Genomic DNA, 27978 nt, shown 5'->3' on the forward strand with positions numbered 1-27978 from the left:
TATCATTATTAAAATTGAAAATTGACAATAGTATCATTATTGTATAATGATAGTAACTTCCTCTTATAATAAAAGGAAAATTATTTTTGACCTTGACTTATGAACTAATTCGGAACGCCACTGTGGTCTAATGGTTTGAGAGATGGCTTCTTGTGTTCCTTAGGTCCTGGGTTTGATTTCCGGATAAACTTAAAAGATCCGAACTTACCACTTAAGGTAAAATTATACTGGGACGTGTAAAAGCGCTATAAAATTACTATCGGAACACCAGGGTCTAGTCGTTTGAGAGGAGGCTTCTTTTATTCCGTAGGTCCTGGGTTCGATTCCCAAGTAAACTAAAAACAGTGGTACAGTTATAAATACTGGGACGTATAAAAGTCTATTAGCAGAAAATAATATCATTTTTGACTTTGAGTAAATCACTATGTCAGAGTTCGTTCCCTCGGCAACCCAGATCCAGTTCCTAATTATTGGATCCCGCAGAACTGGACTATCGTGTGAATCTATTACTTCTATATCTATACTAATATTATAAATGCGAAAGTAACTCTGTCTGTCTGTCTGTCTCTCTTTCACGCCTAAACCACTGAACCGAGGAACCGGGAAAGAACAAAGGATAGTTTTCATCCCGGTTTTTGAAACAAGGACGCGCGCGATAAAGTTTTTCTGTGACAGGACAGACAAAATTCCACGCGGGCGAAGCCGCGGGCAGAAAGCTAGTATACTTAATAAAATGTGATTGAAATTCAAATGCATTGCTTTTTTGGCGGAACTGCAAACGGGATAAAACGGAATCCTGCAAAAGCAGTTCCTGGAAAAAAATGGATGTCTACGTGGGAACAATAAATGACAGAATCAACGTCATTGTCCAATCATTTTTTATTTCGCTTCATCAAAGACCCTACTGGGATTCGAACCGACAATATTTAGTATTATAGCCCGTATATCTAACGAACTAGAACAACAAAAGCAGGCGCAGGCGGCTGCGTATAAAATTTTTGACTCTAGTCTTGTCTTCAGGCATTTTGAAATCTATTTCTTTACGAACAAGATACAGTTCAGCTTAGCTGTTATTTAGTCTGAACTGGATCAAGCCAGACAGATCTATTTTGAGCTGGTTAAATCCGGTTTGAAACACATATAAGACTAAAGGTATGCGCTTTGGCGAAATTTTTGTTTGTTGACCATTTTTTTCACGTCTGGCCAGTGGGGAGTGTAGGCCAAATCCTCCATTTGCCTCTGGTAAATTAGAGAGGGTCGTGCTCCTGCAGTGGAGACTAAATGACCTGATGATTATATTAGACCTCACAAAGGAAGAAAGATTTTGTTAAATCACTTGGTCTGTCAAAACTCATGTGAGTTTAGATAAATCATTTTGACTGTGTAGTCAGAACTGTTCCTGCGTTGGCCAGAAGGGAAAATAATTAAATAAACAATTTTTAAGTAACTTTTCCTCTACCTAGGGACTTCCCTGCATAGTTCTAAAGGTGATAGAGACAGGGAAAGGTGACTTTGAAACATATTATCGTCAAAAAACAGAGGTGGAATTGTGTAAAGCAATCGTAATCATTTGACAGTTCATAACGTACGATAAAGTCAGATAAACAAAGCGTTTGACAGAATAATCGTAAGTTATGAACTGTCAAATGATTACGATTGCTTTACACAATTCCACCACAGGTTTGTGGGGGTTAACTCAGTTTTAACATCAGCACTTGAAGAAAGAGTAAAACTTTATTGCATGGATTTTCATATTTTGTTGAAAGTACATCTGCTTACAAAAATGTCATTTCGCGATTGTGGAACACGATTGTCGAGTAATCTATACTTTTATTATAAATGCGAAAGTAACTCTCTGTCTGTCTGTCTTATGCTTTCACGCCTAAACTACTGAACCGATTTTGATTAAAGTTGGCTTATCTCTATAGATAGATTGAGTCAACAGTGACACAGTATGTTCTGTGCCGGAATTATAATTATAATATACTAGCTTTCCGCCCGCGGCTTCGCCCGCGTGGAATTTTGTCTGTCACAGAAAAACTTTATCGCGCGCGTCCCTGTTTCAAAAACCGGGATAAAAACTATCCTATGTCCTTTCCTGGGACTCAAACTATCTCTGTACCAAATTTCATCAAAATCAGTTCAGTGGTTTACGCGTGAAAGCAAGACAGACAGACAGACAGAGTTACTTTCGCGTTTATAATATTAAGTATAGAGATGCCATAAATAGTAAAAAAGTTTTCTATTTCTATACTATCTCAAGAACTCTACCTGTTGTTCGTATCTCAATTGATTTTGAATCATACTCTAAAATTATAAAGCAGCAATTGGTTTTTTTTAGCAGTTTAACTTCTGGCAACTATATTATGATTAGGCTCATTAAATTATTCACGTGCCAAACAAATGTTTAAGACAAAAAATATTGGCTAAAAACCGAGGACGAATATAGAGTCACAGAATTGGACCGATTTCAACTACGCATTCTTTATTATCTTTTACTAGCGGCCGCCCGCGACTTCGTACGCGTGGATCCCGTTTTACCCCCTTCATCTATCTTACGCGGTTTAGATTTTTTCAAACAAATGTTTTTTCCCGCTAACTCCCGTTCCCGTGGGAATTTTGCAATATCCTGTTGTAACTAAGCTTTAAGTTTACTAAGGTACCTGCCAAATTTCAAGCGTCTAACTTAAGCAGTTTAGATTTTTCATACAAAAGGATTTTCCTGCTAATTCCCGTTCCCGTGGGAATTTCGGGAATTCCTTTCTTAGTGCACCTCTACGGTACCTAAGCTGTGCGTTGATCTGTCACTAAGTCAGTCAGTTTCTCCTTTTATAAATTTAGATAATTTTAATCTTTAGTTCATTATGTTTTTGGCGGTCTACTGGTTATACGAGACGACACTGAAAATTCGATTCAGGCCTTACAGTCATCGTCAAATAGTTCGTGACACCCAAAGTGGCCAAAAGTTGACAACACAACCTTATTCCAATTGTAACAAAGACGTGTTGCGAACTTTTTGGCTACTTTGAGTGTCGCGAATTATTTGACGCTGACTGTACACATAGACATTTTGCAGCAAAAGTAGCTACCACTGTCATAATAATATTAATATTATGTAAGTTGCTAAAAAACAATGTTAATAGCAATGTTATTTGACTTATTTCGGCTGTTGGAGGCAGGAAAATTTGCTCTCACTGGAAATCGAACCCCGGAGAATCTGAACGGTGTTCTTACCACCTTTATCTCTAAAGGCCATAGCAGACTTATCAACTCGAAAATAAATCAACACCGTATCGCCTTTCGCGAGCTGTCATCGCCTTTCGCGCGCTGTCAACCGCGAGGCGAGGCGTTTACGTTACGGTGCGGATAACTGTGCGTTGCAGTATGGAGTTTCATACAAAGAATACTGACCGCCTCGAGTTGATACGGTACGATCCCTTTCCGGGTTGATAAGTGTGCTACGTCTTGAAGGCGAATCTAAAGCTTCACTGCAATCCAAATGGTAAAAGACAATCGCATAGCAAGCAAAAGAACAATAATAAAGAAAGAAAGATACATTTATTACAATGAACATCACACAAATACAGGCAATTAACACAAATAATGAAAGAAGAAAAAAAAACAAGAGTAAACTGAGCAGTGCCACCCACCCATTCACCAACAAGATGCCCACTGCAACGGGACCCCACTCAGCATATTTTATGCCGTGGCCCACGGTGACGAATGCCATGGCGCTGGTTTTCAGTGTGATAGGTAATAGGACCATGAGGAACTGTATAGACTTTCTGGTAGTCGAACCCGAGGAAACAGGGAGCAGGAGACCATATACGGGACTATTCCCACCTCTCGTTCCCACCGCTGCAACTCCTGAGTAGCCAGGATCTACAGCTTGACCGCCAATAACCCAACCAGTGAAGGTCAAGGTCCCGGGGGAAAGTTAAACTGTCATTGGACCCGCAACGAAATTTATCAGAAGAACATAGGAGTTCAAAGTTAAGGTTCGACTTCCCACCATTGCAAACAAAGGTTTCATCATCATCAACAGCCCTTTACAGTCCACTGCTGGACTATGAGCCTCCTTCACTATAGTGGAGGGTTTTGCCATAATCTCCACGCTTGGCAGGCGGGTTGGAGATCGCAGTTTAAAAGATTGATGTTTTTCAGAGAGCGCTGCTGCCCGTTCTCTGTTTGATGTGTACTCCCTAAGTCGCCTCTTACGACACCCGTCGGAAGAGTAGGGGTTGGTGACAAATGTATTCTACTCTGCCGTCACCACACGGCTAAACAACGGTTTAGTAACATGAAAAGACATGCACCAAGGACAATAAACATCAAGAAGACTATACTAAAAGACTCACCAAGTTCCTTCTCGTACAGCTGCCTTAGCGACGCCAGGGACGGGTCATACTTGACTTCAGCAGGCAGACCGATCCACAGCTGCACCGCCTCAGCCGTCAGTTCTCCATTCGACACCAAGGAGTACTGACTCCTCGTCAGGTCAGGGCTGGCCTTCCTATTCGAATCAGTCCAAGATTTCACACTCTTCACAATTTTGTCCATTATTAATATTTGGTGCCTATTTGAAGCACACAGTTTTCGCTAATGTCGAGTTTAAAGAGGCACGGTCTCAATTTTGTCCATAATTCTGTCTTTTAGATTTAAAACACTTGATTTTGGTGGGAGCTGGTCAAAAGGTTTGATTTGACAGTTTGACAGTGATTGCTTGTGACAAGTTCCGTTTAGGAATTCGCGGTTAGATTTCAAAGAGGTTGAGTTTTGGCAAGGTACCCTTATTTTTGAACGATGCGACCTCGAATCGTATAATACAATCGTCTTCAAGGAAGAATTTGAGAGTTTTGTAGTTGGCGATTCGCTAAAGAAATGATAATAACGCGTAGATTAGTCTTTTAAATATCACCAAATCGAGACACAATATGGTTCTATGAGTTAGTTAAGCTTCTGATATATAGCCCACAAAACAACGTAAAATATTCGTACTACAACGCCCTTACAACGCTTAAAGAAGCAATAAAGCTTAAGTTTGTATAAGCGGTAGAAAAATTCAATCAAACGTGCTAAAGTCTTTAAACGTGCCTATAAGAGTCCACAAAACAACGTAAAATATTCGCACTTAAACACTTTAAAAATCACAAATAATATTCTATTCAAAATCCACTGATTTCTTCAACTACTTTTGAATGACTGATGCTCTAGAAAGGGCTCTATAAAGGGTAATAATTAATGAGTCGCTCTCATTAAAACCTAAATAGTTAATTAAATTTAAAGATATTGGACTAATACCACAGAATAATAATAAGTACTACGGGTATAGATGAACAGGCCTGCTAATACTCTTACTCATATGGCTCTTTAGTTAAGGACCATTATAAATGTTTAATTAATGTAATTTTGTGCAATGCATTAATAATCAAAATGGTGTTATAAAGAAGACGTTACAATTTTAAGATCGTTCCTATCCTATCTTACTAATATTATAATGCGAAAGCACTACACATTGTTGTTAGCAAGCGACAGAATATTAGTAGACTGAAGTTTCAAATTCAAATTATTGAATTTATTATTGAATATGAAACTTCAGTCTACTAATCTGTCGCTTGCTAAATACATGTTTAGTACTTTCGCATTATAATATTACTAAGTACTTACTTACTTCTAGATTATAAATAAATACCTAATGTATTTATTAGTTTTCATATAAAATGCTATTTACTGCATTTGATATTGAGTACTATGCACATAATTAGTATGTTTCATTGACACAAGTTACGAATAACTTTACATTACTTATTTAGTGGTTAGCGGAATTACGATATTTTGACCGATAAAGTCTCTTTTTAAATAACCTTTCTTCTTTCTTGATTTATAAAGAATACTAGCGGCCGCCCGCGACCTTCCTACGCGTAGACCCCGTTTTAGCCCCTAGGGATGCAGTTTCGTAAAATCCATTCTTAGCGGATGTTCACACTCTCTTTAAGGAACCTACCTGCCAAGTTTGTAGGTGTCATATAGTTTCGAAGATTTCGTGATTAATCAGTGAATGGTATATCGCTTATAAAATAAGTATACCTACATAGATTTGTATTGGACAAATTACTAATTAGTCGAGTAAACCCCTCGTGTTTAAAAAAATGGTAACACATCGTAGCTTTATGAATAAAATTACAAACAAATAAACGATAAACTTTCACATTAATCATCATATATTTTACAGTCATCAGAAAAAAATAACAATAACAAAAACAACCCATTCAAGACTATCATTGAAAAATACACTAAAAACCTCCGAGATAAGAAACTAGTAAACATTTGAAAAGTGGCTTTTAGGTGCACTGAACTCGTTATAACCAGTCTGAACCAGATCGGACCGGTTTTGCGACGAGTCAAAAGCAGGTTTTGCGATGGATATTTGCATAAAGCAGAAAATGGCAGACAGAGAGACCTATAAAGTATCCAATAATCTAAATTTTTACACTAATCTATCTATATCTATAAAAGCGGGGTCACTGACTGACTGACTCACTCATCACGAAATCTCCGAAACTACAAGTGCTAGGAGTCTCAAATTTTGCATGGGAGTTTCTTTTAGAACGTAGGTGCTCACTAAGACAGGATTTTGCAAAATTCCGCCCCTAAGGGGGTAAAACGGGATCCACGCGTACGAAGTCGCGGGCGGCCGCTAGTACCTATAGGAGAAAAGCGAAATACCACTCACTGAGTAATCATGAAATCTCAGAAACTATAACACCTGCGAAATTTGGCAGGTAGTAGGTAGGTACCCTTATAGGGTGTAGACATCTGCTAAGAACGGATTTTACGAAACTCCACCCCAAAGGGAGTTAAACGCGGTCCATGCGTACGAAGTCGCAGGCGGCTGCTAGTATATTAATCCTTCAAGGCCCGCGAATCTAGACACAATAGATAATCAATTGTTATGGCATTAATGTATGCCGTCTGGGAAGGTTAATAAGGATAGGGGATAATATTCTTGTAAAAGAGGGATACACAGACCGATATTCCTATCATCACCATTTCTGCCACAGGACGTCCACTGCTGAACATAGGCCTCCCCCAATGATTTCCACATCGCCTGGTTGGTAGCGGCCTGCATCCAGCGCCTTCCTGCTACCTTTATAAGGTTGTCTGTCCACCTTGTGACTTTATATTTGTCGCGAAAATGTTTTACCTACTGAAAAATGAGACGAAAATGAAAATGTACTAAAAATGGCTTTTTATTTTTTCCTATTTGTGTGGATTCGGACTTCTCTCTCTATTTTTGTTGTGTAAATAATAGGTCATACGTAATGTCTAGTGAGTAACATGGGTGATTATTTATTTACTTATTATGAGTAATTGTACGCAACTATTGAGTCAACAGAAATTGCCTATAATTTAGTTTATTTAAGTGAAGCTGTTACTGAAGAAAATGGATAGCAACTATTTTTTTCTTACTAATTGGTTTAACTTTATTTATGAGGAAACTATAAGTAAAAACATAACCCTCCTTTTGGTGCAGTCGGGTAAAATGTGAAAATCACTCTATCTGTCACCTTTTAATGGTCCACCTTCAATGTTTTATTAAATTAAACACCAAATCAACAAAAATCTACTCTAAAATCTTGGAGTGGGCCCAGTTACCGGAAGAAAAACATTTAAAAATCAATCCGGCGACTTGGCCCGTGGACCAAACTAAAAGTGGGCCAAGTCACTGCAAGACTCCAGGTAAACTCTTTGTGTAATACCTAGGCCAAAATTAATAAGGGGGCGTCCATAAATTACGTGAGGCTTTTAGGGGGGGGAGGGGGTCAACAAAAACCTCACCAAATCTCACGTGGGGGAGAGGGGGGGTTTCGGGAAATATCACGTATTTTTTTCCACAAGAAATAGAGAAATAGAGTTTGCCAGAAAACTGGGTTAAATCTTAAGTAAAAAAATTGGCCAAGTGCGTGTCGTGCCACGCGCAGTGTAGGGTTCCGTAGTTGTCCGTCGTTATCACAATATATTTCAGAAGTAAGCAATTACTTCATCTAAAGTCACTTTTAATATTTTCTTCTAAGGAATTTTTATTAGGTATGAAATTTTATAATACATGAGTAAAACGACTATTACTCTTGAACTAACTGGTCTATTTTAACCACTATAGTTTTCCTTAAAAGTTCATAAAAGGCACTATAATCTTGAATTTTTCCTGATTTATCAAGCCAACAGTTTAGTTTTTAGCGGGGGGGATGCCCTACTCGGACAAAAATTGGCACTTTAAACTTTAACATTTTGCAAACGGATCCCTAAATCGAAAAATGGTCTTAGAAACCCCTAAGCCATTTTAAAAGACCTATCCAACGATATCCCACACGATGGGGTAGAAGACGAAAAAAAAAATCATCCCCACTTTACATGTAGGGGAGCTACCCTAAAAATTTTTTTTTTTTAATTTTATTCTACCGTTTTGTCGGCGTGATTAATATACATACCTCTACAAAATTACAGCTCCCTAGTGCCAATAGTTTCCAAGCAAAACCTCGGACAGACAGACAGCCAGACATATCGAAACTATATTAAGGGTTCCTTGTCAGCAGGACTAAAAAATGATATTTGTATGATGATAATGTCATTTAATTCTATACAGTCTAAACAAATAAAACTAAAAATGCTTCCGTCTGCATGTGTGAATACTAAAATGCAGAATAAATGACGAAATTAAGAAAATTATAAAACAAGTTCTTTTTTTATCAAAATCGATTTTGCTAGATTAGTAATTTTGTAGAAAGGAACAATTAGACTAGTACTAACCGCTGTCACTACACGTGTTTTTCTGGATCTATTCGTAATCAGTGGGCTTAGTGCGACTTTACACAATCGTCATCCGCTAGCGACTGCGTAAAAAATGACATACATTAAATGTATGATGATTGTACAGCGTCCCTAGCAGATACTTTCAAGAACTTAAATCTTTAACTTTATAGATCTTTTTGATGCACTCGTTAGCGACAACGTTAAAGCACACAAAAAAAATGTTTCTCAGTTATATTACTCCAAAACTATTAAATTTCGGATTTTTTTTAATATCACGTGAGATTTGGGGGTGGGGGAGGGGGTCAGGCAAAATCTCACCAAATCTCACCAAGGGGGGCGGGGGGTTGAAAAATAGCCAAAATTGTCTCACGTAATTTATGGACGCCCCCTAAAGCCAGATTGCAAGCGAAAGGTCGTGGGTTCGATTCCCGCCTTAGGCAGTTCGATTTTTTCAAGTTGTTTATTTAAATTAATTTAAAAGCTAGTTAAAACACGTAGGTTTAACTATACTGCACGCAATAAAATTTTTAATAAATACAATAATCAAATACATAACAGATGCAAGATACATACCCTGATATGGAAAATGTTGTATCCAACTCAATGTCATCCATTTTTCACTTAGTTTTTCATATTTCACTTAATTTTTCATATTTTCACTTGAAACTGCGGTGAACATTATTACATAACAAGTAATGGTTTACTGGATTATTTATATTAATTTGAAAGCCGTTATCATTGAGGAATATTAATTATAATATATTAACCGGAAACGTTATGTTATAACATTAATATTTATCTAAACCACAGGACGAATTTCATGCATTTTAGAGTTATGTATTTCACTCTTTTGAGTTATGTAGGACCTCTAAAGAAGATACACATTACAACTGAAGAGGTGAAATTGTATATGAAAAGTGCGGAAAATATTTCGTGAAAATTTCTCTAGTTATAGTAAATATTTTTTTTTTGTATGAAACAATTCAAAGATGTTTCTGAAAATTACTTTTAGCAGTCAGTTAATGAACTTTTTTCACTCTCAAGGGTTTTAAGTACATTTTCAGGTCAGGACACACAATACATTTAATGCACAATGCATTTTCCATTTCAGACTGCATAAGATTTGGGATGCGTAGATTTGGGAACTGCCTAGCTCGCATAAATATTTATAACTACGAGTAATATGTAGATATTTTAAAGTCTGTAAACCTATGAAAAAGAGGCTGACAATAGGGACTGAGTTTCTTGCGCTGCTTCTTCTCAGCACTGGCCCATTTATTGCCCTGAAGCAGAGGTAGGGTTAATACTGGGACGTGTAAAAAAGTGTTTTTTTAAAGCCTATTTGCAGAAATAAATGAGTTTTTTTTTATTTGTTTGGTTAAATTACGTCAATCACAGGAAATACTGGTCCGACATGAAAAAAGTATTTTGGCGTTGGATTTATAATGTCCCATTTATAGAAGAAGACCTTTAGACTACTTAACATCACCCTACAGCCAATAGGGGCGGAGCAGTAAACAAAAATTTTGCACAAACGGGAAAATTATTCAAACTATTTTCACGCGTACGAAGTCGATCGAGGCACAGCTGGGTATTTATTATAATAATCATCACAGTGCTTCAAAAACTACAAGTAATACTTTTGTAATATTCATCGCAATTTCAATCAACTAATTTTAATACTTTTTCTCTTGCTCAAAGACAACTTTTCTAACTTGTAAGCGTATGTCGATGTGAAAGTAACTCGTCTGGCTTGACAGGTATGTGAAAATAGTGAAAATAGGTACAGCCGCCACCAAAAGCTGAAGTTGGAAAAAGTGAAAACTGGCTAAGTGCGAATCGGGCTCCGTAAGATCTTTTCTATAATACTAGCGGCCGCCCGCGACTTCGTACGCGTGGATCCCGTTTAACCCCCTTAGGGGTGGAGTTTCGTAAAATCCTTTCTTAGCGAATGCCTACGTCATAACATCATCTACCTTTTTTTTTCCTGCATGCCGAATTTCAGCCGATCCGTCCAGTGGTTTGGGCTGTGCGTTGATAGATCACTATGTCAGTCAGTCAGTCACCTTTGAGTTATATGTATATTTCTATAATATTTCTTTCTATTTGTGCTAAATAATACTTATATTACGTGATAGTGGTGAATATTATTATTTACTACAATTTAGTGTTCGTAAAAAGAAATAGTGCAACACCACTTCAAATACTTTTGATACAAACAAATTAATGTAGGTACATAAATTAAGTTATTGCTAGATGCTAACTTTATGCAGCTAAATCCGCATGGTTTAGCTAGTAGTGTATCAGTACCTCTAGCATGAGCAACTTTCGTCTTCGAATCGTTTACGTATTCGAGAAAATTCGATACTCAACCTTCGAATTTAACGATAACGTGACAATTTTGATTCGGAAAATAAGTTTCGTGCAACCATTTCTCATACTAAGTTCACTTTACGACACGTTCACAAAAGGCTGTTGTTCGTACTAAATCTTTTGATGGCGATTCGAATAGGTACGCAAACGATTCGAACTCGAAAGTTTTTCGTGCTAGCCGTACTGTACCTATCAATGTCAGTGTTGTCACAGTCTGGTCACCACATGACACTATACATAAATAAACTCTGACATTTATGACCACAAAACCGCATGTCTAAACCATCTTTTGACCATTACTCATCATTTAGTACGTAATATTATACATTACGAGGAAATAATAATTTACACTAGGTAAATAATGTATAAATTATGACATTTAAACCTAGTGAAATTAGTACCTTTAAATTAGTAAGCTGAAGTGGCAATGGGCAGCAGGGCACATAGTACGCAAAACTGACGGTCGATGGGCCATCAAGGTCCTGGAGTGGAGGCCACGTACCGGAAAGCGCAGCGTAGAACCTCCACCCACAAGGTGGACCGACGACCTCATAAAGGTAGCGGGAAGGCGCTGGATGCAGGCCGCCTCCAATGGCCATTGTGGAAATCATTGGGGGAGGCCTATGTTCAACAGTGGACGTCCTATGGCTGAAAATTAAATGATGATGATGAAACAAAATAAGTAATCAAATCTATTTTGTTCACAACTGTACCCAAAATCGTAAAATCAATACAATAGCCTATGGTTAAGATAAGAGATTGCATCATACAAGAAACTAATGAGCAGGTGAGAACTGAGAACATGACTTTTACTGTAAAATACTTTTAAATGACTTTTAGGGGGGATTTACATAGCCCGATAGTGTGACACGGCTTTTTAACAGAATGATTTTTTTTAAATACCGGGATTTTTTTCTACCGTTTGAAATTTCTTACAGTGTGTTCTACCCATGAATGAACAACTTTCACTATGAGATGAACTCTGAAATCACGAAAAAAATCAGCTGTTTTCAAGTTGCTCTGTATTGGTTTTTTTGGTACTTAAGAAACATTTTTTTCCTTTTTTATTGCTCGCGTGGATAAGTATTAGTTTTCGGGAAACTTTCTAATTTTCCTCTACATAAAAACTTAAAAACATCCTAGGGTTCCAAAAAATTAGGAATAAAATGGTTCCTAATTTTGTTCTAGTCTTCCTCGAGTTGTGCGCTTATAGCAACACATTTAAACGTTTCCTAAATAGTTTTGCTTAATACTGTGTAGTTATATCAATTGGTACCAAAATTAAAAGAAGAACATCTCATAGAAAACATCACAAAGTTCAACCACTTAAAGTGCCACAGTGCCGCCACCAACCGACCATTGTGGAAATCGTTGAGGGAGACCTATTGGACGTCCTATGGCTGAAATGATGATGATGATGAAAGTGCCACAGTCCCTAGATAGCTTGATCAAAACAAAGTTATGTTTTCCTATTCAAAAGTTTAAGTAGTTAAGTATTTTTCCTTTGTCGGAACAAGATATCAGTAATCAGTAGGTAATTGACATTAATACAGACTGAACAAATGTTAAATTTTTATCACAAACATATTAATATTGTTGTGTTTGTGACACATTTCCGTTAATTACTAAGATAGCGGAATTCTAATTAAAAGAAATTGTAAACATATTGATACTTCCCACGGAAAATTTATTCAAGTTAACGTCATAAAGTTATTATTCCTACGGATTATAGCAACAACCACAAACTGTCAAAAGAAACCACTGGATGTTATTTGTGTGTCAGTTGTCAGGATTATTGTGATTTTGTACATTAAATCAATCACTCAATTATGATTGCCACCGCTACCAACCGTGCGATGTGGAAGTCATTGGGGGAGGCCTATGTTCAGCAGTGGACGTCCTGTGGCTGAAATGATGATGATGATTATTATTATTATCATCAATCAGCCTATAGCAGTTCACTGCTAGAGTAAGGGGTCTTCCTACTTAGAGGCAAGAAAAAAGAATTTAATTTTAAAAATCCTTCTTTGTTTTTGTTAACTTTTATTTTTCTCCCAAAAGTCGTGCTGTATAAACCTTTCAGTTGATCGCATTTTAATTTTCGGTTGTATTACTATAGATTGTAGGCTTTAATGTTTAAAAATACGGAATCATTTCTATGATACAGGTTGTATTAAAACATTGGCCAAGTGCGTGTCGTGCCACGCGCAGTGTAGGGTTCCGTAGTTGTCCGTCGTTACCATAAAGTCACTTATAAGGATATTCTCTTCTAAGGATTTTTTATGAGGTATGATATTTTATAATATTATATCAGTTAAACGACTATTAATTATTCTGAAACTAACTGATCTATCTTAACCGTTATAAAGTTCATAAAAAACACTATTTATTACTATGAATTTTTCCACATTTTTCAAGCCAACAGTTTAGTTTTTAGAGGGGGGGGGGATTGGAGAGGGCCGTGTTCCTTGTAAGGGATACCACATGACCTGATGATAATTAAAATCATTTTTTTGATACGGAACCCTAAAATTTATACTAATATTATAAATTCGAAAGTAACTCTGTCTGTCTGTCTTGCTTTCACGCCTAAACCACTGAACCTATTTTGATGAAAAGCATAGAGATAGTTTGAGTCCCGGGAAAGGACAAAGGATAGTTTTTATCCCGGTTTTTGAAACAGGGACGCGCGCGATAAAGTTTTTCTGTGACAGACACAATTACACGCGGGCGAAGCCGCGGGCGGAAAGCTAGTTGTTTGTAAAAAAAATCTTTGCGAATATAAGTCACATTCCATTGTTTTCAATTAGTTTTGGCTGATAATTCCTATGTGGTTCCATGCACATTCCATGTTAAATACATACATACACGTGTATTTACTTGTTTTGATATGTAAATTGAGATTGTTGTTTGATTTTTCAAGGTTACTCTTGGCCAAAGAAAATAGATAGTATAACTCAAAGGTGACTGACTGAATGACTGACATAGTGATCTATCAACGCACAGCCCAAACCACTGGACGGATAGGGCTGAAATTTGGCATGCAGGTAGATGTTATGACGTAGGCATCCGCTAAGAAAGGATTTTACGAAACTCCACCCCTAAGGGGGGAACACGCAGTGTCTGCTTTCAATGGAAAATTCCAATTGTTTATTTTGAAACGTATTTTTGCTTATTGCTACTCTGGTGTCATTTTATTGCAGTGTCTGTCTGCATTTCTAGGCAGCTTTTTGTACTTGTGTGACTAATAAATAAAGTTTTAGTCGGTAGACTCTGTTTGTCTTTTTTTGTATAAAAATAAGGCGAAAATACTCTATTTGTATTTTTTTCATAGATATAAAATTAGGACGACAAAATTATAAACTAACTGAATTAAGTATATTTACTAACGAAAAAATTGTTTAAAAAGTCATAATTTTAGCCCTGAAAGAAAAACCAATTCACCTATGAAGTATGTAATAAAAATTTTGAAGAATGAAATTTTTAACTGACTTAATAAGAAGTTGTTTGAAGAAATATTTAATAAATAAAAATAGCTAAGTTTATCTCGGAGGGGACTCCCTTAGCCGCAATACCTAAGCCTGTCATTGAAGGAAAACCACAAATAGGGAAAAACAACAAATAAATAAAAAAAACGAATAAAAGGCATGTTATATTTTCGACCGTAGTACAGATTTTGCAGAGAAGTCCTGTGTGGAGATTTTTTTTAATGCGTAACAAGGCGATTTGAACGATTAAATGACTCATGATGATGAATCGTGATTAAGTTACACTATCCTTACTAATACATCGAACCTGTTGAGGCGGTTTTTTGTTAGGTACTAAGCTCTTTTTTTTAATGATTTTTTTGCCTATCCGATATTATTTTTGAGCAGTTTTTTTACTTCTTTCGGGCTTACTGCACCATTTACCACTTACCACTGTGCCACTACATGCATCAGACTTGTAAACAAACAACCACTCCTACACCAGCTCCATACTAATGGCGCACGTGACTCTGATAACGATGTTATGTTGCAGCACAAGTGGGGAATCGGACATTCTTAAAAAAGGCTAAGTGGGTGTTAAGTATTTATTGAAAAGTGTTAATTATTAACGTTGGGGAGGCCTATGTTCAGCAGTGGACGTCCTATGGCTGAAATGATGACGATTTATCATCCTTCGTCCAGTCCTTTTAAAAAAAGTTTTTCTTTTACATATCACGTTTTTTTTTATCTTTCATAAATAAATTATTTAATTATAAAATAAAAGGGACGCGAATAGGCGACATGACCCTAATAATAAAATAGAATAAGGTCTATTTTTTAAATGAGAATTACAGCTTAAGCGATGAGATGACCTAATTAATAAAATTGCCGCCCAGTTTTTGAATTGAGAATTACAGCATACTTCAACGTTCTCATTTTTACTCAAGGAAGAATTTAATATGAAAAGTTCATACTACAAAACAAAAAAAAAAGCCAAAAACTAAATTCAGAAAACAGGCCTAGTTTTAGGAATGTCTCAAACGTAGTGCCGGGATTCCCAACTGCATAAACAGCAGTTTATTTGTCTGCCATGTTTATTTATAAATACTTGCCTCAGAGTTTTGGCACGACACGCTATAATAAAACAGGAACGAGTCGCACTCTGATAAGTGACAGTGTTTAGCAATACGTTTGTTAGTAAACAGGGACTTAGTTCTCTGTCTAAAGTATAATCCAGCATTTTTAACACGTTAGGTGATAATTTATGATTATTTATCACATGCGAAAAAAACAAAAAGAACTGCAATCATTTGACTGGCCAATACACAACAAAAAATTGAATTAAGTAATACATTTTTATTTATATTAAACTAGCTTTCCGCCCGCGGCTTCGCCCGCGTGAAATTTTTCGGTTTTTTATGTAACCTATGACACTCAGCAATAATGTGGGCTAATGTGGCTTTCTATTGGTGAATGAATTTTTAAAATCGGTTCAGTAGATCCCGAGACCCCTTACTTGACAAATATCAAACACACAAACTTTACCTCTTTATAATACTTAAGGGAGAGTCCGCTAATTTGGACCAGTTTTTTTCAATCCCATTTTACACATAGTTTTCTTTTGTTTTTGCTAATGTCCATGGTATATAATAAAAGATACATTATTCAACTTACTATTTCATAAGTATTAATTAACATGACTGTTGTATATTTAGCACAAATCAACAAAGTACGAGTTCAGAGCTTCGGTCCAATTTAGCCAACCGGTTCGATAATTTGTACCACAGGGTTACTAAATTGGTTTTCAATAAATTTCAAGCCTTTAAAAAAACTATGGCAAAATATTATACGATACATTCTTAACAAATTAGGAAACGAAGAGGAACAGTAGTTTATAACAAAGACACTCGATATTGTTTTACACGTTATCACGATTTTGAGTACAAGTTTTGTAATTCCAATTATCGTAACGCACACTTGTACCTAATCTACTTTGCCAGTCTTTTGCTTTCATTTATTGTTAGTCAAACATAACTACGCTATTATAACTTCAAAATATGATTTACTAAAAAAAAAATTCAAAATCCTTTGGTAAAGTTCCATACAACTTGATGTGGTACAATTTAGCCGACTAGGTGATAGTGCTTTTAAAAAATCGGTAAAAAAAATAGCTTATAAATACCGAAAAATGTTTCAAAAAATTATAATCCACACTAATTTACGCTTCTAAATAATATATTAGAAACACCCTGTGATTAAATTTAACAAAATTACAATCTAAACATGTATTGTCAAAAGTTACTTGAAAACAATGAAAAAATACTTTTCAAAATAAAACACACGTGTTTGTTGTCACGGCAAAAACCACATGGCCGATATTAATTGATTTTAGTTGTGTATCGCTGACTGTTGCAATTACAGACATTCAATAAATACTTTACAAAATATGAGGGTGGTACAATTTACCCGGCGGTACAATATACCGAACTCTCCCCTATATTAGTACAGATAAATATTTAAATTTTTCTCCAATTTCGGAAATTCGTATTTTGTGTGTGTATAATTTGTTTTATTTCAGCCGCCTTAGGATTTCAGCATACTCAGCCTGCTGGTACCTAAATCCGCCACACTGACCACCCAATTCACATGACTTCTTATGAACGAAAAGGCGATTTGTCCAAATACTTATTATTTTAAATCCACAGAATTTGTAAGCTAATTGAAAACAGATTGGGTTTTCAAGGCTAGGAAGTATTTTTAGATACGAAAACTGTGACTTGGTTTGTTGTTGTCATTTACTGCAGATGTTACTCTACCTACGCATTAGAAGTTTTTAATGTGTGCGGTGTCCCAGATGTTAAACTGTGCAAAAAAAGAAATACTAGTTCAAAAGAGCACAATTTAGGGACATTATTCTTCTTTGGTCTCCTTAGAGGTCTTTAAAAAAGTTCTTCACAATTTATTTTTAAATAAAAAAATAAATTGATTTAATTAAATATTTTTTCTGTGGTTTTCAATATCCACAAAGCCAATAATTTTTTTTAAGTAAAAAATTCAAAAAAATACATACAACTTGAGGAACAACTGAATTCACAGTTCACCAGCGACATATTATTATGTGTAAGTGTGTATGAATGAATGGGCTTGGATGTGTTAGCATTGCGTTTATCTTAATTATTTAAACTGCCATTAACTGTATTTCACGTGTACTTAAGTTTTAGAATGCGGAATGGTTTATAAGAATTTAATGGAAATTTCAGAAATATCTGGAAACATTTTTTTTAATTTTATGGAAATTTCAGAAATAACTGACGCAGAATGTGAAGTTTAGGGTCCGTGGCCGAGTCCCCCAGTATTCGACGCACCCGTGGTTGAAGCCCCCGATTTAAATAAATTTAATATCATATTTTTTTCAGCTTTTGCACTAAGTACAGTCAACGAAAACCATGCATGTTTGACGCTATTTAAAATGATGTATTTATTTTTTTGTTAAAAATACATAAAACTTTTATAATTAAACCTTTTATTTGTAGTTAGTTAAATGTAGAGAGAGTAGAGTTATTTTAAAGACTGATTGTTACAATTATTTTGATTAGGTAAAACGATTTACATGTTATTATAGGTAAATAAAACCTATGATAGGTTAAAATAAAACCTATTATAATTTTAGGTATCACAATGGTAAAATAATATTAAACATTTATTTGTACGATCAGTATAAATATTTATTCATTTATAAATATTTTTGTGACTGACTACATTTAATTAAAAATTGCTTCTATCTGACCGGGGGCGTCGACCACGGGTGCGTCGAACACAGGGGGACTCGGCCACGGACCCGAAGTTTAATTCATAAAATTGTAATCTATCTGCTAAGGAGCAGTAATTAGATTATAATTAGTATCTAAAAAGATAAATCATTCGTCATCATCATCATCATTTCAGCCTACGGCAATCCACTGCTAAACTTAAGCCTCCCACGTTTTAAAATTACTTATTTTTAGAATATCTTAATTTATCTTTTGATAACCTTATAAAAGTCTTCATGATCGTCATCATCAGGTCATTTAGTCTCCACTGCAGGAGCACGACCCTCTAATTTACCAGAGGCAAATGGAGGATGTGGCCTACACTCCCCACGCTGGCCAGACGGGTTGGGGAGGCCTGATGTTCGAAATTGTCTTTTAGTCTATTATGACATCTTGGAGAAGCGGGATAATAGAATTTCTAGGCCAGAACTTATACGGTTAAAAAAATATGATCAAGGTATTTCATTTTCCTTTTGTGGTTTTCCTTCACACTTAGGTACACCTAAGGGGTAGCTTAGGTATGTCTCCTCGGTAAAACTAGCTGTCTATTTGAATTTTTTTAATGTTTTTTTTTTCAGTATCATCGACAATATACTTACAACCAAGACATAACATTATTTAATGAGAAGAATAATTACAATGATACTTCTAGTAGATATTTTTGTTTCGTCATTTGGACGCAAACAGGTGACTTGACCCTATTATTAGTAAACAGTAGCCATATAAAGCTCTCGTTAAACAAATCGTCCCTTAAAGTTAAGGTAAAATATTTGTTTTAACCTAAAGTTTCGGCCTTGCCTGCCTTTATAAGGATAGAGTAACTTAAAGACAACCGTGGGAGTATTATTGCAAGGTTGCTTATGGTTTGGACGTGTCAACAAGCCCATAAAAAAGATCCTACTAAGGCTGGTTTTAGTGCCGTCCGGTGCGGACCCGCTCCGCAGGGCCAATCTGTAACTTTTAGGGAGCATTTTAGAGTAATGCGGTCCGGAGGAACCGCCCGCTCCCTAGCAGTTCATACAGATCAGCTGTGCGGAGCGATCCGCACTGACAGTCCGCGTGACACTAAAACCAGCCTAATTTATATAATATTATAAATGCGAAAGTTTGTATGGATGTCTGGATGTCAACATGTTTGTTACTCTTTCACGCAAAAACCAATAAAAGGATTTTGATGAAACTTTACAGTATTGTTGTTTATAGCCCAGAATAACATATAGGCTATAATTTATGACGATCTGTGACAAACTAAATTTTACGCGGGTGAAGCCGCGGGCAAAAGCTAGTATACATAATAATGGCATTTCAAGCTAAATATTGTGCACTTTAAGACATTGTAATAAGTACTATTTTCAAGCAAAAATGTTTTTACTACGAATCAACATCTTTTATAGTGTAGCAGTCTTCTGAGAACTTAACAATCTGGGGGCACGGCAGTGCCCCCGCCAAGTCGAGCGCGAAGCAAACACTGCCGTACCATCCTTTACTGGAACCATTTCGCCGCATTTTCAGGCCCCTATTTGAGAACCTCTGGATAAGACCAGAACGCTGAAATTTTCGTTATCTAGTAAGCTATAATCACAGACTTAAAATCCAAAATTTCAAGTCTGTAGGTCATTTAGTTTCGAAGTTAAGCGAAAGCAAAGTTTCGCATTTATGACACTCACTCACTGATGATCATCAAAATAGAACTAGTACTTCCCATAAACTCAGAGAGCTGAAATTTGGTACAGAGTTAGGGTTTAATGGCCACATTAAGGGAAAACTATAAAAACTAGGAAAATCGAAGATCTGGAGTAACACCATAATTCATAATCAATACTACTAGCGCCACACCGGCATCGTGGTGTTCGCCTGTACCGCTCACCGCTAGATGGCGCTAGCACTTTGAGCGTCGATTTTCTGCACCGCGGTGTCCAGATTTTTTTTCCTTTCTAGACCCCCCCGTCGATTAAGTTGAATGTTGTGTAATTTATTTATATTTACATTTCGTTTATTATATCGTAAGGTTCGCTAAGGTTAAGGTTATGATATTAAAACCATTCTGATTCATTGTCCATTTTAAAGGTCGTTGAGTTTATTTGTGTTTAACTGTTTAATATCGTAAAAAAATGTCGATAATATTTAAAGACGACGACGTTAAATAATTATGCCACATTCTACAAAAAGGAGTGAAATCCCACCAAAAACATTCTGTAAAAAACTAGCCAAGTCTCGATGGAGCTGCTTGTTTATCTCTAAAAAGTAATGAAATCTAGACAAAGTCGTGCCAAGTCTATGGTTCCTTACTGCGATTTCTTTATTATTATNGGCGACAGATTGGTGCAATGGTGTCATAGAGCACCTGGTTTTGTACACTTCAACGGCCAAGTCACACAACATTAACTATAATAATAAAGAAATCGCAGGAAGGAACCATAGACTTGGCACGACTTTGTCTAGATTTCATTACTTTTTAGAGATAAACAAGCAGCTCCATCGAGACTTGGCTAGTTTTTTACAGAATGTTTTTGGTGGGATAGTAATTTACACTAACTATACATATATGTATGAAGAGGTAAAGTTTGTGAGTTTGTCTGTGAGCACTCTTTAAAACTACTGAACCGATTCAGATTATTCCTAAGGGTTTTCCTTTTAAATAAATAAATTATAAATCTCCTTAAACATTTTACACTGCGCCGCTAGTCCCAAACTAAGCAAAGCTTGTACTATGGGTACTAGACAACGGATATAAACTTAAATTTATACTTTTTTTTTTGTAAATACATACATAATACATAGAAAACACCCAGATCCGTCACAGAAACTAAAATTCATAATTTCAATTTCTGCCCGATCGGGAATCGAACCCGGGACCACTCGGCATAGTAGTCCGTTCTGAACAACTACACCAAACGGCCGACTAAGTTTTAGAAAGTAGGTGTTTACTAAGACAGGATTTTGCAAAATTCTACCCCTTAAGGGGGTTAAATGAGGTCCATGCGTACGAAGTCGCGGTCGGCCGCTAGTATAAAATATGTGCGGTTCGTCATTATAAAACTGCTATACATAAATAAAAATAATGAAGCGCAGTGATTATAACCCGATAACGAAGGTATGCGCCCACGCATTGTTACTGCTAGGAAGTTGTACAAATAACACATATGATTATGTACAATAATGTTTTAATATCGCACTTATCACAACTGCTTAAGATGCTTTAATCTATATCTATAAAAGCGAAAGGTCACTGACTGATTGACTGACTGACTGACACACTCATCATCATCATCATTTCAGCCACAGGACGTCCACTGCTGAATATAGGCCACCCCTAATGACTTCCACATCGCACGGTTGGTAGCGGCCTGCATCCAGCGCCTTCCTGCTACCTTTATCAGGTCGTCGGTCCACCTTATGGGTGGACGTCCCACGCTGCGTTTTCCGGTACGTGGCCTCCACTCCAGAACCTTGCTGCCCCATCGGCCGTCAGTTCTGCGTACTATGTGCCCTGCCCATTGCCACTTCAGCTTGCTATTCCGTCGGGCTATGTCAGTGACTTTAGTTTGTTTACGGATCTCCTCATTGACTGACTGACTCATCACAAAATCTCAGAAACTGCAAGTGTTAGGAGTATCTTTTGCAAGGGGGTTGCTTTTAGAACGTACTTGCTCATTAAGACGGGATTTTTGCAAAATTCAACCCCTAAGGGGGTAAAACGGGGGTTGGAAGTTTCCACGCGTACGAAGTCGCGGGCGGCCGCTAGTATTATAAATGACTGTACACACAGATTAGTTTTCTATCGCACTAGTAGTTACAGCGACTTTGGTAAGATTTGGTAGCTAATCCGGTGGACTTAGAAGTTTAGAACAAGCCTTCTCAACCAAACTGAGTGAATTTTTTTGCCCCTACTTAGAAATCGAACCTGGGACCTTTGGATCCTTACCCCTAGATCACAGTGGTTATGGAGCAATCAGTGAATGCCAGACCTACGTTATTTTATAAAAGCTGAAAGTTTGTCAGCGCATGCTCCCAACATAGTAGGTAAGAACATTGGACCTTCATAAAGTTTGGCTTTGACTTTATAATTTTCATATTATCGTTAACGTTCATGCCTTATTTCACTAAAAATGCACCAAATCTGTAGTCTTAGACTAGCCGCAGCCACCGACTTTTAGTTAGTCGATAGTTTGCCCCGATTCTAATTTTGTATGAAGAATCCGATAACAAATCGGTGTAATGTGCGCACTCTCATACATCTCCATACTGATTAACAGCCCGACCCAACTATCGGCCAACTAAAAATCGGTGGTCTGCGTCTAAGCTTATAAAATATGACCTTTTTCTAGGTCCAATCTATCTATCACAAAATTCATCAAAATTAGTTTGGTGGTTTTAAAACGAAACAGACATTACTTTCGTATTTCATACTTGTTTGTCATATCAGTATTGTTCATTTATTATTTGTGATTGGCATAATTTATTACTTACTGTCTGAAGCCTTAAATAGATTTTAGCCCTGTTATACAATGTAATAAATGTTTTCATTTATGTACCTAGATCTTATCTTATTCGTTCATTAAACTTGAACTAAGTGACTCACAGGACTCGAACTCAAGACCGCGTAGGAATTGAACCATAACCATGAAAATTGGTTTATAAAGTAAAAGTAATTATTTTTTTTGCAAAAAGCGCCTTTACATGTCCCAGTATTAGGTACTTTCACCCTACCACTGTTTCGGGGACAATAAATGGGCCAGTACCTCTAGCACGAAAAAGTTTCGACTTCGAATCGTTTGCGTATTCGAATCGCCATCGCGCCATCAAAAGATTTAGTAGGAAAACTAAAACAGCGCCCTTGTGTAAAGTAAAGTGAGCTTAGTATGAGAAATTGCACGAAACTTATTTTGAGAATCAAAATTGTCACGTTATCGTTTAATTCGAAGGTTGAGTAGGTATCGGATTTTGTCGAATTCGCAAACGATTCGAAGACGAAAGTTGTTCACTGTGTGTGACTGTGCAGCGCAAGAAACTCATGCCCGTTTTCACCATAAATCCCTAATTTTTAAGTGACCCCTATGAAAACAAAATTCCTGATAAGTGTTACCATAGGGGTAACCTAAAAATTAGGAATTGATGGTGAAAACGGGCATCAGTCAACTTTGTAGGTCTACCTTGAAGAAAGAGCTCTTCAATCCTACAGAATCTAGACTGGTTTCAAACCAGTGTTAGCTGGGATTCGAACCTCGGCCTATCCGATTAGCACTAATTGTGTTAGGGGTGTTTTAAGGTCACGGTTGTATGGGGTATGTCACGAAAAGGTGGGTTTTAGGTGTGTTATAAAATACATAATTAACACGCGATTTTTTACACGAGATTCGTTTTTTATTCAGAAATGGGGAAGCTCTTGGCCTGCATCTCACTTGATGGAAAATGATGATGATCAGAAATTCAACCCTATTGTTTGGAACTGTTTTTTTTTGTTCGTGAGTGTTATTGAGATACACATTTATTTATTTATTGTTTAAGATTTACCAACATGCAATGGAAGCTAGTGGAGTACTCCAATTGCAGAGCAATGATTTAGTTTGTGAATTATGTTGATTGTAATTTGTTAGTTCCTTAAGTTTGGTTAAATTCTTTTAGGTGATCGACTATATGGGTAGGTAATGTAGGCTTTGAAGCTTTTTGGTGTGTCTTCTTTTCTAATTATGTCTGGTAGATTATATGGGTTGATATTTAGCAAGCGAAATGTCATTTCATGGTTATATCGGGCTGAAGCAAATCTAGGCACTGTGTTAAGAGGTGTTTCCAAGTTTGTGGAGTCTGGTCATCGCAGGGACAGCGGTCATCTGCGACGATATGGAATAGATAGGTATTCCTTATGATTACCGTGGTTGGTTAAGACCTGGGTGGTGGCAAAGTCCGGTCGGATAATCTTTATAAACTCCTGCATGGTGTTGTATGTTGGCAGGAGGGATCTTGTATGGACGCAGGTGTTCGGGTTCATATACAAAGTTCTGGCCGAACAACAATGCTGTTAACATTGTTGTTATGGCCACATTACTTTGGTAAGATGATGTTTAGTTACTTTTAGGCTTAAGAAAGACAAAAAAACTTTTAGTACAGTCAGTTAAATAGTTCGTGACACCCAAAGTAGCCAAAAAGTTCGCAACACGTCTTTGTTACAATGAGGGCTATCGTTTTTATACTTAACAGTTGGCACCCCTGGCGATTGACAGGACCTTACTCTACAGTGGCGCTAACTGTTGAGCGCTAAAACGATAGCCCTCATTGTCACAAAGACGTATAGCAAATTTTTGGCTACTTTGGGTGTCACGATCACGAACTAAGTATTTGACGCTGAATGTACTTGTATTTTCAGAGTTGCACCAACTTATTTTAACCGTAACTATAACAATGACCGGTGTTTTTTGTATGGAGTTTGACAGATTTATGACGTTTGTTAAAGCTAACGTAAGATGGTGCAACTCGGCCTAAATGTCAGACTCAATAACAGTGATTGAATCTATCTACTATATAAAAATAAGTCGGGTTTTCCTCCCTGACGCTATAACTCCAGAATGCACGAACCGATTTCCACGGTTTTGCATTCGTTGGAAAGGTCTCGGGCTCCGTGAGGTTTATAGCAAAGAAAATTCGGGAAAAGGGGGTAAAACAGGATCCACGCGTACGAAGTCGCGGGCGGCCGCTAGTACTTCTATACTTTTGATATTATAAATGCGAAAGTAACTCTGTATGTCTGTCTCTTTCACGCCTAAACCACTAAACCGATTTTGATGAAAGGCATAGAGATAGTTTGAGTCCTGGGAAAGGACATAGGATAGTTTTTTCCTCGGTTTTTGAAACAAGGACGCGCGCGATAAAGTTTTTCTGTGACAGACAAAATTCACCGCGGGCGAAGCCGCGGGCGGAAAGCTAGTAACAAAATATTGGTGGCAGTAAGTATTTTTTTTTTAAATTACATTGACCTTAGTTACATACTTAAAAAGATTCATACAAAAAGATAATTCAGTCACGTATTTACTGTTGAAAAAGACCTTCGTGGTTTTTCCCGTTGACCTATAGGTAAATAAATAATTTTCAATAGTTATTTGTAGGTAAAACAAACATATATAAAAATATGCCTATGTTCAACAGAATAAAGTTCGGATTTTAATGGTGAAAGAATTTTTCAAATTGGCCCAGTAGTTTCGGAGCTTATTCAATACAAACATACAAAAATCTTTTGACCTTTTCTCTTTAGCATTTTTCTTACAGAGTTTAGGTATTTCAAGTACCTATGTCTGTGTTTTGTTTGTTTCGCGCCTGAGTCATTTACATACACCATTGATACAATAATTAGCATAAAATCATTAGAGCTATACCTATCGTACGTTCGAGAATTTTTGCATCTCTTAACTATGTCAACACAGGTATAATATTTACCATGATAGATAGATAAAAAGTATTTATTTGTCTCAAAACAGTTTAATTATGCCATAAAACCCAACCTCTTTGTTCAAAAGTAAAATAACTCTCTTTGTGGAATTATCACCGTGTTTTTATCACAATCAATACAAACTGTATTTGCCACAACAAAGAACTTCACAAACTTTTTGGAACACAACTGTCAATAAAAAAATACAACAACACTGGCCACAACACTTTTAGGGGGAAAAAAACAAAAGTTTTGGCCCAATCACAGCGCGTCACCTTGTTTACATTTGAATTAAATTTAGAATAGAACGCAAACGTTCGTTCGGTTGGATGCGCGCGCGCGAACTGACTATTCATACTGCATTATCAACGCGTTCCTTATCTATGTAGGCGAATAAGGCGGAATAAGAATCTAATTAATATTGACACTAGCATGTTTGTAAAAGAGTTTAATACTTTATTTGGCACTGGCTACTTAAGTATATTAGTCACCAAAACTTGAAGCCAACGAACCCAACATTATTAACTGCGAAAGTAACGAGTTTGATTAAATTTGGCAAAGTGATTGTTTGAGTCCCGGGAAAGGACATAGGCTAATTTTTATCCCGGTTTTTGGAACAGGGACGCGTGAGTTAAGGTTTTTCTGTGACAGATAAAATTTCACGCGGGTGAAGCCGAGGGCAAAAGTTACTTTGTACCTATGTAGTAGTAGCTTTATGGAACTGGCTAGACATTTAAAATACAAAAGTACCTTATCATTTTTATCATCATCATCATCATCATTTCAACCACAGGACGTCCACTGCTGAAAATAGGCCTCCCCCAATGATCCATATTGCCCGGTTGGTAGCGGCCTGCATCCAGCGCTTTCCTGCTACCTTTATAAGGTTGGTCATCATTTTATCATAAGTTCGAAAAGCAATTATATTGTGGCTCATACAGTTTTTCGGGATTCAGTTATCCCGCAAAACTGGACTGTTCTATGAACACACATGTATGTTTGAAATTTGGATTACAAATTCCGACGGATCGGTTTTTCGCGGGACACTACAAACGGGATGTTCGCGTGAACGTTACAAAGACAAAGACATTTATTTGCAAAGAATAGGTTGATACAGATAGTGTTGTAAATACAAAGTGCTCTATTCTGCTAAAATACATTAACATGCATTGTCCAGAAATTCCTGAACACTGTAAAAGCAGGAAGTGGTTAGCCATTCCCTAAGCTTTCTGGTCATTACTTTTGCAGGACCTATTTTAAATCTTTCAGGAATTTTGTTATAAACCTTAATGCACATAGAATAACAATTTTTATGACAAAGTGCGATTTTTGGGCAGAAGTCAAATACTAGTTTATTTGCTGACCTTGTGTTTCTCGGGTATACCTCAGCAGCAGTTTTAAACAATTTTGGATGTTGTGTTACAAATTTGTAAATTTCAAGTAGGTATGTACATCCCGGGAACAGTGAGTATGCCTAGTTTCACAAATAATGGTTTACATGTTTCAAAGGGCCCTTTACAACATAGAGCTCGTATGCATTTTTTCTGAGCTATGAAAACCCTTTGTATATCGGTACCATTTCCCCAAAGTATGAGCCCATAGCTTATAACAGAAGCAACATATCCGTAGTAGGCACTTAACGATACACTCAGAGAAGTAATTCTAGTCAATCTTCGAAGGACGTAAACAAATCTATTAATTTTTTTACACACATTGTCAACATGGCATGAAAAGTTTAAGTTTTTGTCCAATAAGATACCTAAAAATGTCAAATTATTTACGTGGTCCAAGGTTATTTCATTATTATAATTTATGTCCATTTTAATTTCTTTACGTCTGTGGCGGCTTCATACATCACTACGGAACGCGCACAACACTACAAACCAACGAGCATCGATCTCCATAGCAACGAGTCCTGTTTTTTCGTCTTTTCTTTTATCAATTTTCATGTGGGATTGAATATATTTTCCTGAAGGTTCGCAGTGGTTTTATTGTAGGGAAAACCCACACGTCCTTTTACTTTGAATTGTATAATATTTCGTTTTAGCTAAATTAGCAGTCAGATTATTATGGTTTAGCCATTTCATTATGTCATTTA

At 36.6% G+C, this 27978-nt stretch overlaps 1 protein-coding gene across 6 annotated transcripts in view; it reads right to left on the bottom strand.

Moving 5' to 3' along the window:
* Window positions 1–26226, bottom strand: part of hoe1 (OCA2 melanosomal transmembrane protein hoepel1) — a 52756-nt gene extending 26530 nt beyond the window's left edge. Inside the window, exons 1-2 of one of the 6 annotated variants that reach the window (XM_028311257.1) lie at window positions 25982–26226; window positions 4359–4683 (exon numbers count right to left, since the gene is read on the bottom strand). In XM_028311257.1, the coding sequence (XP_028167058.1) occupies window positions 4359–4560 (202 nt within the window). In that variant the 5' untranslated portion in view covers window positions 4561–4683; window positions 25982–26226. Of the gene's footprint in view, window positions 1–4358; window positions 4723–25953 lie in introns of all 6 variants that reach the window. The other 5 variants (XM_028311262.1, XM_028311261.1, XM_028311260.1 and 2 more) reach the window with 5 other exon arrangements.
* Between the last annotated feature and the right edge of the window lie 1752 nt (window positions 26227–27978).

Source organism: Ostrinia furnacalis, unplaced genomic scaffold (genome assembly GCF_004193835.3).
Source record: "Ostrinia furnacalis isolate ACB-3 unplaced genomic scaffold, ASM419383v2 OfSCF3264, whole genome shotgun sequence".
NCBI lineage: Eukaryota > Metazoa > Arthropoda > Insecta > Lepidoptera > Crambidae > Ostrinia > Ostrinia furnacalis.